General features: G+C 45.4%; 3 protein-coding genes across 7 annotated transcripts in view; 2 read left to right on the forward strand and 1 right to left on the reverse strand.

Annotated features, from left to right (window-relative positions):
• TEX11 (testis expressed 11) overlaps positions 1-4,832 on the reverse strand; it is a 45,472-nt gene extending 40,640 nt beyond the window's left edge. For 2 of the 5 annotated variants that reach the window (XM_053373989.1, XM_053373990.1), the window contains exons 1-3: positions 4,712-4,831; positions 1,925-1,981; positions 1,042-1,151 (exon numbers count right to left, since the gene is read on the reverse strand). In XM_053373989.1, the coding sequence (XP_053229964.1) occupies positions 1,042-1,151; positions 1,925-1,981; positions 4,712-4,730 (186 nt within the window). In that variant the 5' untranslated portion in view covers positions 4,731-4,831. Of the gene's footprint in view, positions 1-1,041; positions 1,152-1,924; positions 1,982-4,711 lie in introns of those variants that run through there. The other 3 variants (XR_008328517.1, XM_053373987.1, XM_053373991.1) reach the window with 3 other exon arrangements.
• A 144-nt stretch (positions 4,833-4,976) lies between these two features.
• Positions 4,977-10,874, forward strand: LOC128406272 (nuclear cap-binding protein subunit 2-like). The gene is made up of 4 exons (XM_053373523.1): positions 4,977-5,153; positions 6,300-6,481; positions 8,286-8,424; positions 10,704-10,874. Exons 1-4 carry the CDS (start codon positions 5,067-5,069, stop codon positions 10,800-10,802), a joined length of 507 nt encoding a protein of 168 aa, XP_053229498.1. The 5' UTR covers positions 4,977-5,066; the 3' UTR covers positions 10,803-10,874.
• A 4,296-nt stretch (positions 10,875-15,170) lies between these two features.
• SLC7A3 (solute carrier family 7 member 3) overlaps positions 15,171-17,499 on the forward strand; it is a 36,800-nt gene continuing 34,471 nt past the window's right edge. Inside the window, exon 1 of the mRNA XM_053373519.1 lies at positions 15,171-15,852. The gene's annotated coding sequence lies outside the window, so the exon portion shown is untranslated. The remainder of the gene's footprint in view (positions 15,853-17,499) is intronic.

Genomic DNA, 17,499 nt, shown 5'->3' on the forward strand with positions numbered 1-17,499 from the left:
CAACTAATGGAGAAGAAAGGTCTTTTGCAGTGTTAGTACTGTGACCCCTCCCCCCATCCTATGTAGAGGTTGCATATGTGAATAAAACCATATATGCTAAAGACACCACAGTCTCTGCAGACCTTCATTCCAAGGATAATGAATGCTGGGGAAATGCCAGAACCCCTGGAATCTTTCTCTCTGTTGACTGGGGTGGCATGTATCAGTATTTTAGGTCTGTTTTAATGTTGTTGGTGTTTCTTCTGCTATCTGACTGTTTCTGACCACAGCTGCATTTCCTAATACAGTGGTACCTCCGGTTACGAATGGGATATGTTCCACAGGCCTGGCTGTATCCCGAAAATTTCGTAACTGGACGACCGCTTCCGGGTTTGTCGCAGCCGTAACCTGAAGATTCCGAAACCTGGAGGTAACGCAACACAAGGTTGTATTGCTCATTGTTTCAGGCTGCAATCATAAGTAACCCAATTAAAAGGTAAAGGTACCCCTGACCATTAGGTCCAGTCGTGACCGACTCTGGGGTTGCGGCGCTCATCTCGCTCTATGGGCCGAGGGAGCCGGCATTTGTCCGCAGACAGCTTCCGGGTCATGTGGCCAGCATGACTAAGCCGCTTCTGGCGAACCAGAGCAGTGCATGGAAATGCAGTTTACCTTCCTGCCAGAGTGGTACCTATTTATCTACTTGCACTTTGACGTACATTCGAACTGCTAGGTTGGCAGGAGCTGGGACTGAGCAACAGGAGCTCACCCCGTTGCAGGGATTCGAACCGCCGACCTTCTGATCAGCAAGTCCTAGGCTCTGTGGTTTAACCCACAGTGCCACCTGTACCTGAGAATAAGTCCCATTAAATTCAGTGGGACTTATTTTTGAGCAGGCCTTTAAAAGACTGTACTGTTCACTACTGAGTAAAAGCCGGGTATTAAAAATTTATCTAACAGTGAACATCAGTCTACACCCAAATACCAAACAGATTTCTAGGAAGACAATTTCCCCCAACTTCCAGTCCAACTTGTTTTTAACAAAACTGTCTCTGTGTCTACCTTGACCTTCTGAATATTGGTAATGGATCCTTTAGTCACTGTCTCTGTCTTTCCGAGTAGAGTGTCTACATCCACTACAATCTCTTTTTTCATCAGTTCTTCAATTTGCTCTGAAAGAAAAATAACAAGTAAAATAAGATTACAGAGTAGACTGAAGGCAGCTAGCTTATTTTTTCGCCACATCACTCCAGCAACAAATAGGGCTTTCCAAGGGAAGCTGAACAGACAGATATGCTATATGGAACTTCTATTCAGGGTTGGCATCATAGGCTGACATTGTCTGGCACCTGACAAAGCCCACACCCCTGGTTCTCCCCATCCTTGCTGTTCCTGCCTGTTTACCTGCATCCTCTGAGCATGCAAGCAAGAAGGCATAGGCAGCCTCCATATGTCCCTTGTCATGAAAAAAATGTGCCTTGCATCTTTAAATATTATTTTAGTAAGCTGGCAACCCTAACAAACATAAGCACTAGGACCAGCCTGTGTATTTGGTAACCTAGTGAGTTAATGCTTGTTAAGGACATTTGTGCTTATGACATATTCACGTATGCTTTTAAAAACCCTTTTGCCCTTTTTGTTATTAAGTTACAGTAACCATTATGCCAAACTATGACAAGAACAACGAGAAGGCACAGCTGCCTTCACTTAACTTACCCTCTCCTTCCAAGCAGTGGTGTGGATTAGACTAAAATACAGAGTGCAACAGGGTGGCAGATGCAATCTGCTAAGGAAATCATCTGCAGAGGGGCAGACTGCTTCACTGAAATGAACAGCAGGAACGAAATAAAACAGCATGGAGGAAAGGAAGCAATGGCTATTACCCAGAGTATTTAACATTTTACCTGGACCGAAGATATTAGTTTTATGCAAATATTTTATATACCTTTTATTTCCACAACTGGGTCAATTATGTCCAATTCGTCCACGGAGAAAAACGGCTTTTTAAAAAGGGGGGGGGGAGAGAAAAGAGAGAAGCATTTCAGTTTATATTCCTCAGTTATCCCCATCTACAGATTCTATTGCATTCTTTCCTCCAGTGATTCACATTCACAACTATTACTAGATATGACTAGAAACCTGCAGTCCCAAAATAAATAAAATGGCTGGTTAGTTCCAAGTCTGACTGTATCCATCTTCCTTTCCCCTGAAACCTTATTCTCTGCCTACACCTCTCAGGTTCCTGATTCTCAGTCCCTAGCCTATTTTGCATCCTTTTAACATTATTATTAATTTACATACCACCTTTTTCTTCCAAAGAACTCAAGGTGGTGTGTGTGGTCCTCCTGCTCCCCATTTCAAAGTAGATTCACTGCACAAATATTAGGGCACTGATGCTATACATAAGGAGTGGGGTCCAATCACTTTAAGTGTGTAGGATTTTGGCCCCTGCAGTACAGTGCTACCTCAGGTTAAGTACTTAATTTGTTCCGGAGGTCCGTTCTTAACCTGAAACTGTTCTTAACCTGAAGCACCACTTTAGCTAATGGGGCCTCCTGCTGCCGCTGCGCTGCCAGAGTACGATTTCTGTTCTCATCCTGAAGCAAAGTTCTTAACCTGAGGTACTACTTCTGGGTTAGAAGAGTCTGTAACCTGAAGCGTCTGTAACCCGAGGTACCACTGTCTCAGGCTTGTGCTCAGTGCCCAGTAGCAGATACTCTGTAACTAGGGAGTCCTTATTTCCTCCTTGTAATACACCATGCTTTCCACAAGGAGCTCCCAAGAATCACATGACATACTGCGTGTTGTTCTCCCCCTCACCACTGTATTCCCACGCCTCTGCGAGGCAGATTTGGCTGCAAAGTGTTGACTCGCCCAGGATAACCCACTATTAATATGTGTTTGCCATCAGTGCTCTACCCAGTGAGCCTCACAGCTGAATGAGGATGTTTTTAACTGGTATCTCCTTACTGGTATCTCCCAGCCCAGCAAACAGCACACCAAGCTGACTCTCTGGAGAGGGGGTCTAACAAATGCCTCAGAACATGTGCAGTGTACATTTCCTTTCTGGAAAGTGTTTTTAAAGTGCGTTTTTCATCTTCATTATGAGTTGCCTGGAATTCTCCACATGTAGAAGGAATAAAAATGCTAAAGCATTTAAGGAAGTGTGGGTTTTATAACAGGAAGGTAGGAAGTAGCTTCTTTGCAGGGGCTTCACTAAGTCTCCCCCTCCCTAGGAACAGCTGGGAAAAACAGCAGCGAAATTATTTATTTATATTATTTTTTAATGCATTAAATTTCACAGGATGAAATTACTGAAACTTTAGTTTGTTGACTAAAACTACTGTAGCACTGAGTTTGTTGTTTTTATGTCTGAGGGGCCAGTTTTCAATGGCTTGCTTTGCATTTCTTTTCCCACCCATGCATTTTTAAAAGTTATTATCATCATTATTACTACTACTATGTCTGAGGGGCCAGTTTGCAAGACCTTGCTTTTCAGTTCTCCCCCCACCCTGGCATTTTATATTTTTTTATTACTATTTCTAGGGGCCATTTTCAAGCCCTTGCTTTTCCTCCCACCCATAGTTTTTAATTTTTATAATTGTTTGAGGGGCCAGTTTGCAAGACATTGCTTTGCATTTCTTCTCCCACCCTAGCATTTTATTTATTTTTTATTACTATTTCTAGGGGCCATTTTCAAGCCCTTGCTTTGCAGTTTTTCTCCCACCCATATTTTTTAATTTTTATAATTGTTTGAGGGACCAGTTTGCAAGACCTTGCTTTTCAGTTCTCCCCCCACCCTGGCATTTTATATTTTTTTATTACTATTTCTAGGGGCCATTTTCAAGCCCTTGCTTTTCCTCCCACCCATAGTTTTTAATTTTTATAATTGTTTGAGGGACCAGTTTGCAAGACCTTGCTTTTCAGTTCTCCCCCCACCCTGGCATTTTAATTTTTTTTATTACTATTTCTAGGGGCCATTTTCAAGCCCTTGCTTTGCAGTTTTTCTCCCACCCATAGTTTTTAATTTTTATAATTGTTTGAGGGGCCAGTTTGCAAGACCTTGCTTTTCAGTTCTCCCCCCACCCTAGCATTTTATTTTATTTTATTACTATTTCTAGGGGCCATTTTCAAGCCCTTGCTTTTCCTCCCACCCATAGTTTTTAATTTTTATAATTGTTTGAGGGACCAGTTTGCACGACCTTGCTTTTCAGTTCTCCCCCCACCCTGGCATTTTATATTTTTTTATTACTATTTCTAGGGGCCATTTTCAAGCCCTTGCTTTTCCTCCCACCCATAGTTTTTAATTTTTATAATTGTTTGAGGGGCCAGTTTGCAAGACCTTGCTTTGCATTTCTTCTCCCACCCTAGCATTTTATTTTATTTTTATTACTATTTCTAGGGGCCATTTTCAAGCCCTTGCTTTGCAGTTTTTCTCCCACCCATATTTTTTAATTTTTATTACTGTTTGAGGGGCCAGTTTGCAAGACCTTGCTTGGCAATTCTTCTCCTGCCCATGTACCTTACTTTATTTTTATTATGCCTGAGGAGCTAGTTTGCAAGCGTTGGCTTTGCAGTTCTTCTCCCACCCTCGAATTAATTCTTATTATTATTAACATTCTTCTTAATTATTCTTATTACGGCTGCGACGCCTGAGGGGCTTTTCGAGAGCAGAGGCGCCAGAGAAGGGCACGCGAACGAAAGGGCGCGGCCCCGCGGGAGGGCTACTGTACCTCCATGTCGAACTCCATGTCTGACTCCTCCGACAAGCGACGCGCTCAGCACGCGGCAAGACACGCCTCCCCGCTCGCTCCCTTCCCGCCTTCATTTTATACTTTCTGCGCCACGTGCTTCCGGCGGGGGCGGGGGCGGAGGACCGGAAGAGAAGATGGAGAAGAAGGAAGGCCTCTGACGAGTGGGGCGGGGAGAGGGAGAGAGAACTACACCACCCGGCAGCCCTTGCGGCACGGCGGGCCCGCCCCTCTCCGCCATTGGCCGGATTCTCTGCTGGGCGGCGAGGCGAGCAAGAGGGCTCCTCGAAAAACAAGGAAGGGTCTCTGGGCGCGACGGAGGAAGGGCGAGGAGGGATGTCGGGGCTGCTGAGCGCGACGCTGAGCGGCCTCAACAGCGACTCGTACTGCGAGTTCAGCACTTATCGGGACCAGCAGTTCAAGGTAGCGCCCGGGGCTCGCTCTGCACGCGCTCAGAGGCGCCCGTGCCCCGCGGAGGGTCCCACCCCGCGGAGGGTCCCACCCCGTCCGAGCCCCCCCCCCGTACGACGCATGGCTGCAATGGGCGCAGAGCGGCGGGCTCCAACCGACGGGGCTATTCCAGCCATGCCTGGAGCTTTTTCTCCCGCTCCTTTCAGCACCATAGACAACAGCACCAACATCCTCTTGGGATTTCTCTCACGGGTTGTTGTTGTTTCTTCCCTTTTTTCCCTCCTTAAAAAAAAAAACACGACCCCGTGTGCTTTTTTCTTTGTCCTCTGAAATCCACTGAGGGACGACGGTACGTACAGGGCCAGATTTAGATTTGATGAGGCCCTAAGCTACTGAAGTTAATGAGGCCCTTTATATGTCCAGCTGTCCTTATCGCTTTTTTGTGTTGAATATATGCTATATGGTCATTGATGGACCTAACTGGTATCTAAAGCCATTTGCACATAAAATATGCAGAATGTAGGCCCCCAATATATAGAGATGAGCAAACCGGTGATATTTTAGGGAGCAGGTGGAGCCCATTACTTACAGCATAGGAGCCTACACAACACAAAACACTGTTGCTGTATGTAGGTTTTATTTTATTTGTTTTTTATCTTACATTTTGGAAATGTACATCCAGGGGTTTTTTCCCCTTTAATTTTTTTTGGGGGGGCTCCAAGAGAGTGGAGCCCTGAGCTATAGCTTGTTTAGCTTATACGTAAATCCAGCACTGGGTATGTATGTATTTATTCCGCTTATGGTTCCCACAAAGCACCCTGCAGCAATCAACAAAAAAAGCACATTTCGGATCTGGTACAAAGGCTGATATGCATCTCCACCTGAAAGGCTCGTTGGAAAAGGAAGCTGTCCAACAGGCACCTTAGAGACAGTAGTGAATGTGTACTTTTTAAAATAACAATAGATACTCTGTAAACAAAATCCCTTCTTCCAGCTTTATCTTGCCCATTTAATGTTTAAGCCATTACGTATGCACTGTGCTGCTTCTTGGTTTTGCACAACTCTTAAAACCTGATGGTGCTAAGCAATGTAAAAAGGAATATGTGGGTTTTTAGGTGACATTATCTATGCTTCTCCCTTTTTCTTTTCCTTTCCCAGGGAAGTTGTGACCTGCAAGAAAAAACTCTGAAAAACTCCTGCACACTTTATGTGGGCAATCTCTCTTTCTACACCACAGAGGAACAAATTCATGAGCTCTTCTCCAAGTGTGGGGATGTGAAGCGCATAGTCATGGGGCTAGACAAAGTGAAGAAAACCCCCTGTGGCTTCTGCTTCGTGGAGTATCCTTACCTTCTATTAATTGAAGTAGACTGTGGGCGGTCTCACTAATGTTTTTTAAGCATCATGGGGCATGAAGCAAGGTTGCGTTCTGGCCCCCACTTTTTAATTTTTATATTAATGACTCGGTGCCCTATTTAGGAGTCAGTGCAGATGGGAGGTGCTGCATGTTTATCATCACCATCACCATCATTTATTTGTGTGCTCTCTTTCCATACTTAAAACCATGTTCTATACTTGCAACACAAATTGATTTACCTAATTATCAAGAGCATAAATCGTTATAAACACTAAGAAAAACACATGGGAAAATAACAAATTTGAGCAATTTCCACATAAATGATAATATTAGAATCATAGTATCATAGAGTTGGAAGGGACCCAAGGGTCATCTAGTCCAACCCCCTGCAATGCAGGAATCTCAGGTAAAGCATCCATGACAAATGGCCATCCAACCTCTTGCTTAAAAACCTCCAAAAAAGGAGAGTCTGTTGGCTATTTGCAATTTAGTAGTGCAGCAGAGAGCTTGCTGGGGCGACCGTGCATAACAAGGAACTCAAAATAACTTTAAAAAGGTTTTAATAACAAAAACAAAAACTCCTTTTACACAAAAGATAACAACAAACATGACCCAACCACCAACCCATCCCAGGGTAATGGGAGAGCTGCTCCTTATATACTAACCCAATTGCTGACACAGCTTGATTAACACAACTCAGCAGCACCTGCTATGTTTCACAGCTGTAAGACTGGGTCTCGTTATTTGCCCTAGCCCTGGACCTTAAAGGCATACACAACTTGTGAAACAATAATGAACCTTCACATTTTAAAGTGACCATTCAACAGAGTCCACCGCCTCTTATGGGAGTCCGTTCCACCGTAGTTGGAATCTCTTTTCTTGTAACTTGACGGCATTGGTTTGAGTCCTACCTTCCAGAGCAGGAGAAAACAAGAATGTTCTCTCTTCCATGTGACGGCCTTTGAGATATTAGAAGATGGCTATCATATCTCCGCAGTCTCCTCTTTTCCAGGCTAAACATACCATGCTCCTCATAAGGCTTTGTTTCCAGACCCTTGATAATCTTGGCTGCCCTCCTCTGCACACGTTCCAGCTTGTCAGCATCCATAAATTGTAGTGCCCAGAATGGGACACAGTATTTCAACTGTGGTCTGACTAAGGCAGAATAGAGTGCCCTTGATCTGGGCACTATACTTCTGTTGATGCAGCCTAGAATAGTATTAGCTTTTTTTGCTGCTGCATCACCCTGCTGACTCATGTTAAGCTTGTGGTCCACCAAGACTCCTAGATCCTTTGTCCGTATTGAAATTTATTTTGTTAGCTTGTACCCAGTTCTCCAATCTGTTAAGGTTATTTTGAATTCTTATATTAAAGATACAAATATTAATACCAATAACAAAACTCTAAACAATACCCCATCTCAGAGACTGTTTGGCAGCCTCAGCCTTTGTAGCTGGAGTCATTCAGGGCCCTGTGCTTCCAAGCTAAGTGAGGAATGACAAGGAAGGCAAGAGAAGGTCTTCCAGGACTCATAGCCAGGCTGTTGGCTGTCCGTCCCCGTCAGAAGTCTAGCTGCTGCATTCTACTCCATCTGGATTTCCTGGACCGCACCCTCAGGCAACTTCACATAGAGTGCATGGCATGGTTATTATGTTTACCTGCTAACTGAACTTGTGGAGGTTATGAGCTGTTTGATTTTCAGCTTGCCTGTTCTCCCCTTCATCGGCCTATAACCAGCTGGCATAAACCCTCTAGCAATATGAATTTTCTTTAAAGTAGCGTTCCAGGTACTACACGAGAGCAGAAGCAGAGCATTCCATGCGGTTCATCAATGGAACCCGTCTGGACGACCGCATCATTCGAACAGACTGGGATGCTGGGTTTAAGGAAGGGCGGCAGTATGGCCGTGGGAAAACAGGTGGCCAGGTAAGGGTTGCTCATCCATTAGAGTGCTCTACCAATCTGGAATGAAGTGGCAGCTGCACACCAAAGCCCACCCCCCCACAGGGCTGCAGGAATACACAGTTATGAGTCTCATTTTATGGGAAAGCAAAGATTTTATCTTCTGTATTCCTGGAGCACAAAGGTGAAAAACACACTTTCCCCCACCTTAGTGCAGGACTTCCATTCCCTTGCAACTCACCAAAACTGCCATAGCTTTCTCCAGAAGCATTCCAAGTTCATTTCTTCTTGTATCCACCAGCATTCCTTTAGCATCATAAAGACCAAATCATTCGTTGGGAGCAGAAGCAGGCTTCATCAGAGTTCTGGACAGCTCTAGCTTTACATATGTTCAATTAGCATTGATGGTGCTGCTGGAATCTTGCTGTTCTCTGTCAAAAAGTGGCCTATCAGAGTTTTATTTGAGCTGGCCTACAACTGGTCTTACTCAAGCTTTAAAGGCTGCTCTGAGAATTTAGTATTTGACCTGATTTCATCTGGATATGTGCTCTGCCCAGGGTTCCCACCCTACATTCTCAGGCTGGGGTTTGCTGGCTAAATGCCCTGCAAGAGCAAAGTCGAATTTCATTATAAAATCTTAAGTGTTGGAAGGGACCCAAAGGTCATCTAGTCCAACCCCCTGCAATGCAGGAATCTCAGCTAAAACATCCATGACAGATGGTTATCCAACCTCTGCTCAAAAACCTCCAAAGAAGGAGAGTCCACCACCTCTTGTGGGAGTCCGTTCCACTGCTAAACAGCTCTTTCTGTCAGAAGGGTTTTCTGAATGTTTAGTCAGGATCCCTTTTCTTGCAACTTGAAGCCATTGGTTCAAGTCCTACCATCCAGAGCAGGATAAAACAAGCATACTCCCTCCTCCATGTGACAGCCTTTAATATATTTGAAGATGCTATCAGATCTCCTCTCAGTCTCCTCTTTTCCAGTCTAAACAGACCCAGCTCCTTCAAGCTGTCCTCATAAGGTTTAGTTTCCAGACCCTTGATCATCTTGTTGTCCCTCCTCAGCACACGTTCCAGCTTGTCATCATTCTTCTTAAACTGCGGTGCCCAGAATTGGACACAGTATTCCAAGTGTGGTCTGACTAAGGCAGAATAGAGTGGTACTATTACTTCCCTCGATCTGGGGACTATACTTCTGTTGATGCAGCCTATCTTTTTTTGCTGCTACATCACTCTGTTGACTCATGTTAAGGTTGTGGTCCACCAAGACCCCTTGATCCTTTTCACATGTACTGCTAGTAAGCCAGGTGTCCCCCATCCTATATTTGTGCATCTGGTTCTTCCTGCCTAAGTGCAGAACCTTACAGTTGTCTCTGTAGAAATTCATTTTGTTAGCTTGCACCCAGTTCTCCAATCTGTTAAGGTCCTTTTCATTTCTGATTCTGTCTTCTGCAGCATTAGCTACCCCTCCCAGTTTGGTGTCATCTGCAAATTTGATAAGCATCCCCTCAATTCCTTTGTCCAAGTCATTTATAAAATTGTCAGTGAGCAATGGAGGAATTTGTCAGATCTTACACTCTTGGCAGAGCTTGAGTCCCAACAGGTATCAAGGAAGTTGAAGTCCTCCATGATTATTTTTTCTTTCCTTTTTGAATGTTTGGTAATCTGCTCTAGTAAAGCATCGTCCAAGTCTTCAGTCTGGCTTGACACCCACAGTAAGGTCACTGTTGTTTCTCCCTCCTATACTTTCTACCCATATACTCCCAATCTGCTTTCCATGCTCCAGGTCATAGATTTCTTCACAAGTGAACCCGTCCTTTATATACAATGCTGCTACTCCTCCCTTCCTGTTTGGTCTATTCCTTTTGAACAGATTATGCCCCTCAGTTCCTACATTCCAGTCATGAGTCTCATCCCACTAGGTTTCAGTAAAGGCTATCAGGCCATTATTGTTAGAAAGAGTCCTGTCAGAATGGACTTAAGACAAGACTTGGAGGCTGCAGACAAAGTGAGAAAAGCAAACTGAGTCTTCTAGGATAAATAGTTAACCCTGTGCTCTTTGGGAGAATCTTTAGGCGACCCAGCCGTGTTGGGCTATGAAGCAAAACCCACTAGTATCCCAATGCTCTTTTCCACCTAGAATACTGGCCACCATCAATCTGGTGGGCCTTGCCTCTGCTCTGGTCATATGAGGCCACTTAAAACACGCACAACCCCCATACCTTCTTGACATCAACATGCCCAGAATATTGGTCCTTGTATCTGCCTCTGTAAGACATTTGCCTCATTTTTCTCCTCTTCCAGGTACGAGATGAGTACCGGACAGACTACGATGTGGGCAGAGGTGGCTTTGGCAAGATTGTTCAGCAGCAGAAGATGAACCAGCAGACAGTGATCTACTAATGGCTTCTTGGATGGGGTAGATAATAATAATGAATTAAATAATGAATTAAATAAACCTGATCTCATGATATCTACAGTAGCCTGGAGTGATATAACTGGCGTAGGAGAGGGAAGAGCAATTTCAGAGGTCCTGTCTTAATTAGCTTTTAAGACCCATCTCCTTATAATGTGCTGGATTGCCATTTCTGCACATACATGGCAGCTAAGAGGGACTGGGGAGAGTCTGGGTTTGTCTTTGGAGTAACTTTGGAGAATCATGGATCTATGATTCATAGGTCCATGGGTCCATGATTCTCAGGTCTATAAAAGGCCCCTTCCACATACCCAGTTCCATGCTCTGGACTTGGCCTCAGTTGCTGGTGATGTTGATGTACAAGGTTTGTTGAGGCTCCTGAGTTCTACTGGGCAGCTGTCCTCATAAGATGCATTGAATTACTGGGAACAAAATAATTCCCTCCCATTTGTGAAAAAAGGGGGGGAGACCAAAGTGTGGCACATTATGGCCCAGCTTCTTCTCTTGTGCCATAAATTTCAATGCATCTACCTTATTTTCATCCCTGGCACATCTTCACCAAGAAGGCAGCATTCTGCTTAGCTGCCATTTTGTTTCATTGATGTAACTCAATTTTTAACCCTGTATTTTTTTTTTACCCTCACCCCGAATTCCATTCGATTTGCTTTTCCTATTTGGGGGAGGGACCCAGACAACAAAAATCCCACACAATTTAAAAACAATGAAAGCAAATTAAAACAGTTCAAAATACATTAGAAATGACTCGGCCCCAAACACACTGATCAGATGTCTGGAAGCCTCTCCTGGTATGTCCCATAGAGGACCTTACGGTCTTCAAATAAAAGCATCTTGGAGATCCCGGGCCACAGGGAGGTTAGGCTGTCCTCAACCAGAGCTAGGGCTTTTCGGCCGTGGCCCCGATCTGGTGGAATGCTCTGTCACAAGAGACTAGGGCCCTGCGGGACTTGACATCTTTCCACAGGGCCTGCAAGACAGAGCTGTTCCACCAGGCCTTTGGCCAGGGCAGAGCCTGACCCCCCCCCCTTCTGTAATCCTCATAGAACTCTAGCCCAATGGTTGCCGTTAATTTGACTCTGAATTGATTTTAGAATGTATTTCAATTAATTGATTATGATTTTATGTAAACTGTGTTATTTTTACTGTTGCTAGCCACTCTGATCCCAGCTTTGGCTGGGGAGGGTGGGATATAAATAAAATATTATTATTATTATTATTATTATTATTATTATTATTATTATTATATTTTAATAACATTCCTCTCATCCCAAGCCTTTGGCTAATTAAGCAATCTATGGCCTTTTAAATGGGAGGTAGGGAATGGTGGGTGTGGGTGTTTTTATATACCGTATTTTTTGCTCTATAAGTTGCACCAGACCATAAAACGCACCTAGTTTTTGGAGGAAGAAAACAAGAAAAAAAATATTCTGAATCCCAGAAGCCAGAACAGCAAGAGGGATCGCAGCTCAGCCATCCCGCTTGCTGTCCTGGCTTCTGTGATAGCTGCGTGCAGCCTCTCCCCGGCAGCGGGATGAAGGCTCCTGTTGCCCGGGAGAGGCTGCGTGTGGCTAAGGCTCCCCCAAGAGCCACGCTCCCTTAAAAGAGCACACGGAACATGTGTGCGGCTCTTGGGGGCTCTCCCTTCTCGGGGAAAAGCCCCCAAGAGCCGCGCACACACTCCACATGGCTCTTTAAAGGGAGCACTGAGCAGAGCCTCCCGCCTGCACTTGCTCCATAAGATGCACACACTTTCCCCCTAACTTTTTAGGATAGGAAAAGTGCGTCTTATAGTGCGAAAAATACGGTATATAATGATTGATATATATGTTTGTGTTTTTATATAGTAAGCTGCCCTGTGATGCTAGGATAATGGGCAGTATAGAAATTTGGTAAACAAATAAAATGATAAAATGAAATAAATATGAAATACTAAAAAAGTGTTTTCTTCATGCTGTGATGCATTTGGGTGGGGGCAGAAGACCAGGCGTGGCCCCACTATGAGGCACTGCAAACTGGCTGTTGTGGCAAACTTCACTTAACTTTCGGACTCTGCTACCAAAATGTCTTGTGCCCAGTCTACGGTAGGGCTGTCGTTAACCCAGCCCTTGTTCCCATCTCACCAATGCTTTTTCCAGCTGGTCTTTCAAGAGTGGCTCCCTTTAGCTGCAGTACCCTCACCTTGATCATTTCAAGGAGAAAAGGACTGGTTCTGCAGGCTATCTTCTTCTGCCCCAGACTAGGAAAGTGTTATTGTTTGCTGTCTTAGAAGTCTTGAGATCTCTAAGAGCATGCCAGGATGCTGAATCCCTCTTAAGCCAACCTCCCCAACCGCTCCTGGACTCAGGAAGGGGAAAGGGTGGGTCTGCTGGCACCGATGAGCCTGGCAGCTGATGACAGCAGCCAAGAGCTTGCATCATTGGCAGTGCTGCAAAGCATCCCTGTTAACATAGTCTGGTGTTCAAACTTTTCAGAGCAGCTGAGAGTTCCCTTGTGTTCTCCCAAATTGCAGCTCTGGATAAGCACACGAAGGTTAGAGCCCAGAGCTGTAGCATCCTGGCACAGAAGATGGGGCTGCTCTCTGCGTGGTGCTTTCCTCTGTGCTGGAGGCGGAGGGTCAGGCAGCAGCCACTCCTGTTAATGCTCTCAGTGTGGTCAACATTTTGTTTTACTGATCTCATTACACCAGCACCTTTTATTTTATTTTTTTACAGTAACTAGGTGCGCTGAAGTGACCCTGGTGAAACTTTTACTGACAGGCCTAGGGCCATTACTAGGGGAGCAGCTCAGGGGGTTTGAGTCCCAAGGCTTTTCTGCCACTTCCCAAAAACAACGGCAACTTTATTTTACATAGCAGCTAGAGATCCTGCAAAGCAGGGTGTTTGTGGGAGCACAGGCAACTGCCATCTCAGTCCACTCAGGAGTCTGTGCTCTGAGGTGTACTTTTGCAATCTAGCAATGCCCCTAAATGAGACCAAGTGATCAGAAATTAATTTCTGCATGACAGCACTGCTGTTAAAGGGGCAGGGAGCAGTTGAAAATGTAAACAACACTGTTCCGGAGGTCCCGTAAGAGCCAGGCTGCTGGATCAGCCTATCTAGGGCAGCATCCTGCTCTCACACTGGCCGACCAGATCCCCAGTGGGAAGCCTTCTGCAAAGCCTGAGCACAACAGCGCTCTCTCCACTTGTGGTTCTCAGCAACCTGTATTTGTAGACAGAAAACAACATTGGTGGCCTTCTCTCCCATGAGTTTGCCTGAAGTTATTTTAAAGCTTCATTAACCCCTAAATTTTGGGTTCCTTCCAAACTGATGCCAAAGTTTTGTGCTGCGAATCACGCTTTGTGACGTCACCGCACACACCCCAAAACTGAGTAATTGGCACAGCAAACCGGGGTTACAGGTTAACATCCCAAAATCAGCGAAACAAATGCAGAACTTTAGCCTCAGCTTGGAGCAGATCCAAAATTTTTGGGTTACACATTAATGAAGCTCTGTTTTAAAGCATCCCATGTTGGTGTCTATCACTGCCTCTTGTGGGAGCAAGTCCGTTTGATTGTTTGTTTGGTTGTTTCATTTGTATACCCCCCCCCCTTCAGCTGCAGATCTCAGGGCGCTTATCAGCATAAAAACACAAAATGCATTAATAAGAACAAGAACAAAAACCATTGATCCCCACCCCCTCCTACAAACATATTTAAAAGGATGTTAATCAGCCAAAGGCCTGGTGGAAGTAGAACGTCTTAGCCTGGCAACTAACTGTAACCTAACCATGCACCCTGTTGAAGAAGTATTTTCTTCTCCCATCTCCTCCTGGCTTGGGCCAAGCACCTTTCAGTGACTCAGTGCTGAATCCCCTCTGAGCTCCAAATATATAAAAAAATAAAATTGTCCAGTAGCACCTTAGAGACCCACTAAGTTTGTTCTTGGTATAAGCTTTCGTGTGCATGCACACTTGCCAGTCCTTTGTAAAATGGATGGGACTTGGGGAAAGCTTAAGGAGGGCTGACACACCCACTGATTAAGAAAATAGTTCCCAACACAGGCATCTTCCAGAGTACATCCCTTAGGGCACAGACGCCTACACCATGCTGCATCTTGTGAGGCTAACTAGACACCCTGCTATGCACTGCATCTGACCTGAAGCTCTTCTGGCAGAGGTGCTGAGAGTCTGAAATTGGAGTGCCAGAAGTCCCCCATCCCTGCCTAGAGCAGAGGTGGGCAACTTTGTGGTCCTCCAGATGTTACACCCATCAACCCTTGCCATTGGCTACATTGGTGAGGTTGATGGAGAGTTGCAGTCCCAACAACATCTGGATCAGGGATAGGAATCCTTTGGCATTCCAGAGCTTGTTGGACTGTGCCACCCATCAGCCCAGCTGGTTTGGTTCCCTGGATGTCCCTGGTGCTTAACTGCTAAGTAGCAGATGGACAGCAGCTCTGAGGTCAATAGCTGGTTCAAGAACGGATCTTGGGAGCAAGAAGGAAGAGTCTCCCACTCCTCTCAAGAGGAGAAAAACAGCAACATTTCTCTCAGCAGAAGAGGAAGCAGAGCCTGCACAATCCACAAGAAATTCAGCACCGCCGTACTAACTGGAAGACACAATTGCCCTCACCACATCCTCCTGAAACAACAGGTCTTGGAGTGGTGGTGAGGTGTTTTAATGTGATTGAGCTAAGCCTATGAGGACAAGAGAGGGAAAGAAGCACCTAGCTCTCTCTTCTACACATTTCCCCATCTGGAAGCAGCAAGATCCCAGCTCTGGTTTCCCCCAGAGCTTGGAAGTGAATGAGTGAATGAATGAATGAATGCATCCCCTCTAAAGCAAGAAAGGCAGAGTGAATTGCGGGAAGGAAACAAGCCTGCCTCATGCTGGGGAGCAGCTGACGCAAGGAAGACGCAAGGAAGAAGCCGCCTCAGAGGTCAGAAGCATCCATCTAAAGAGGCTTATGTGCAGGGAACAACACATTGCTTCTTGACATTTTACTGCTGAAGGCTAATTCTGCGCATCTTCACTCGGAGGTAAGACTCACTGTTCATTTTAAAGGTATTGGGAACTGCCCTGCAAACTAATGCTAAAGGGTGATCTATAAATCAGTCTGGAATGAAACGGCAGAGGTGTTGGGGGGAACACAGGATTTCTATAATTGCATGCAGAAGGCCCCTGGTTCAACCCCTGGTATCTCCAGTTATTAAAGGATCTTGTAAGGCGAGGCTGAGATGGAGAGGGAGCCCTCTCTGCCTGCCTGAGAAGTGTTGGATCCATTGCCTGGTGGAGTAAATAAAGCAAGGCCAGCTGGGTCAATTGGTGTGGATTGGCACCAGGCAGCTCAACAGGCTCATTAATCTCTGGAGAATGGTAGCTCCTGGCAGAACATCTGTTTCCTATTCACAAGGGTTCAGTTCCAGGTAGGGTTAAGAGAGATGCCCTGCCTGAAATCCTGGACAGCTAACAGCTGTCAGTGTAGGAAAATGGTCAGACTCATAAGAGTCTGCTGGATCAGGCCAGCAACCCATCTCATGTGCCATCCTGTTCTCACAGTAGCCAATCAGATGCCTGCGGGAAACCCACAAGCAGCACCTGAGCACAAGAGCCCTCCTCCCTCCTGCATTCAGAAGCGTTGCTGCCTCTGACCATGGAGGCTGAGCAAAGCCATCCTGGGTCTTAACCTCCCATGGCAATAACTTCAGGTAATAAGCAACAGGGCCTTTTCTACTGCAGCCCAGTTTCCCCCCAGGAGAGATACATGCTCAGTGGTGTCATAGTTGAAACCTCTCCAGTCTCCACTTTCAGACCTGTAGGGAATTATTTGCTCCCCAATAAATAGGATTACTAGAAAAACCATGCAAGCAAGGTGTTCTTGTATAGATGTGTCTTCAGTGCTGGGAAAATACCCTGGGTAGCCCGGAACAGACCACAGAATCCGGAAACCAAATAGACGGACATTTATTTAGGCATTGCAAGGCCAGTGCAACACAACCTCAGCCAGCAAGTAGTGAGGCATGGCACACCAACTGCGAAAACAGTACAGTACAGGCATTTATACACTTACAAGCAAAGGGGCAGGCGTGTCCCTATATGGCAGTACTTCATCATTATCATCATCATCATAATTTATACCCTGCCAATCTGGCTGGGTTTCCCGAGCCACTCTACTAGCTTATTGTGGTTTAATCACAAAGCATAGCAACTTTCTTATATTTCATTCCTTCCTTTGTAATCAACAGTTATAGCAATAGATGCTTTGCACATGTCACTCCGTCCTCGTCTCATGGCTCTCTTGTGCACACAGCCTTCATGTTCCAACCTTCACCTGCTCAGCCCTTCTCACATGCATTTCGATTTTCCTCCTATAATTCCTGTAACTCCCAATAATTATCCAACAAGACCGTAGGCAGGACTGTCTCTCCTGAAGTTTCCAGCAACTGGTATTCAGAAGCATCACTGCCTCCGACTGTGGAGGTAGAACATGGCCATCAGTTTTAGTAGCCACTGAGAGCCTTTTCCTGCATGAATTTAAAGACAAGTTGGTGGGCATCTCATTCCTGGGTTAAATAGACTAAACGCATGGGCGCAGCCAGGATTTATGTTGCTGGGGAGAAGAGGGGCAGGATGTCACCATCCTCTGTCAGGCTCCGCCTAGCAGATCAGAATGAAATGTCTCCAAC

The sequence above is a fragment of the Podarcis raffonei genome, chromosome Z (assembly GCF_027172205.1).
Source record: "Podarcis raffonei isolate rPodRaf1 chromosome Z, rPodRaf1.pri, whole genome shotgun sequence".
In the NCBI taxonomy this organism is placed as follows: Eukaryota; Metazoa; Chordata; class Lepidosauria; order Squamata; family Lacertidae; genus Podarcis; species Podarcis raffonei.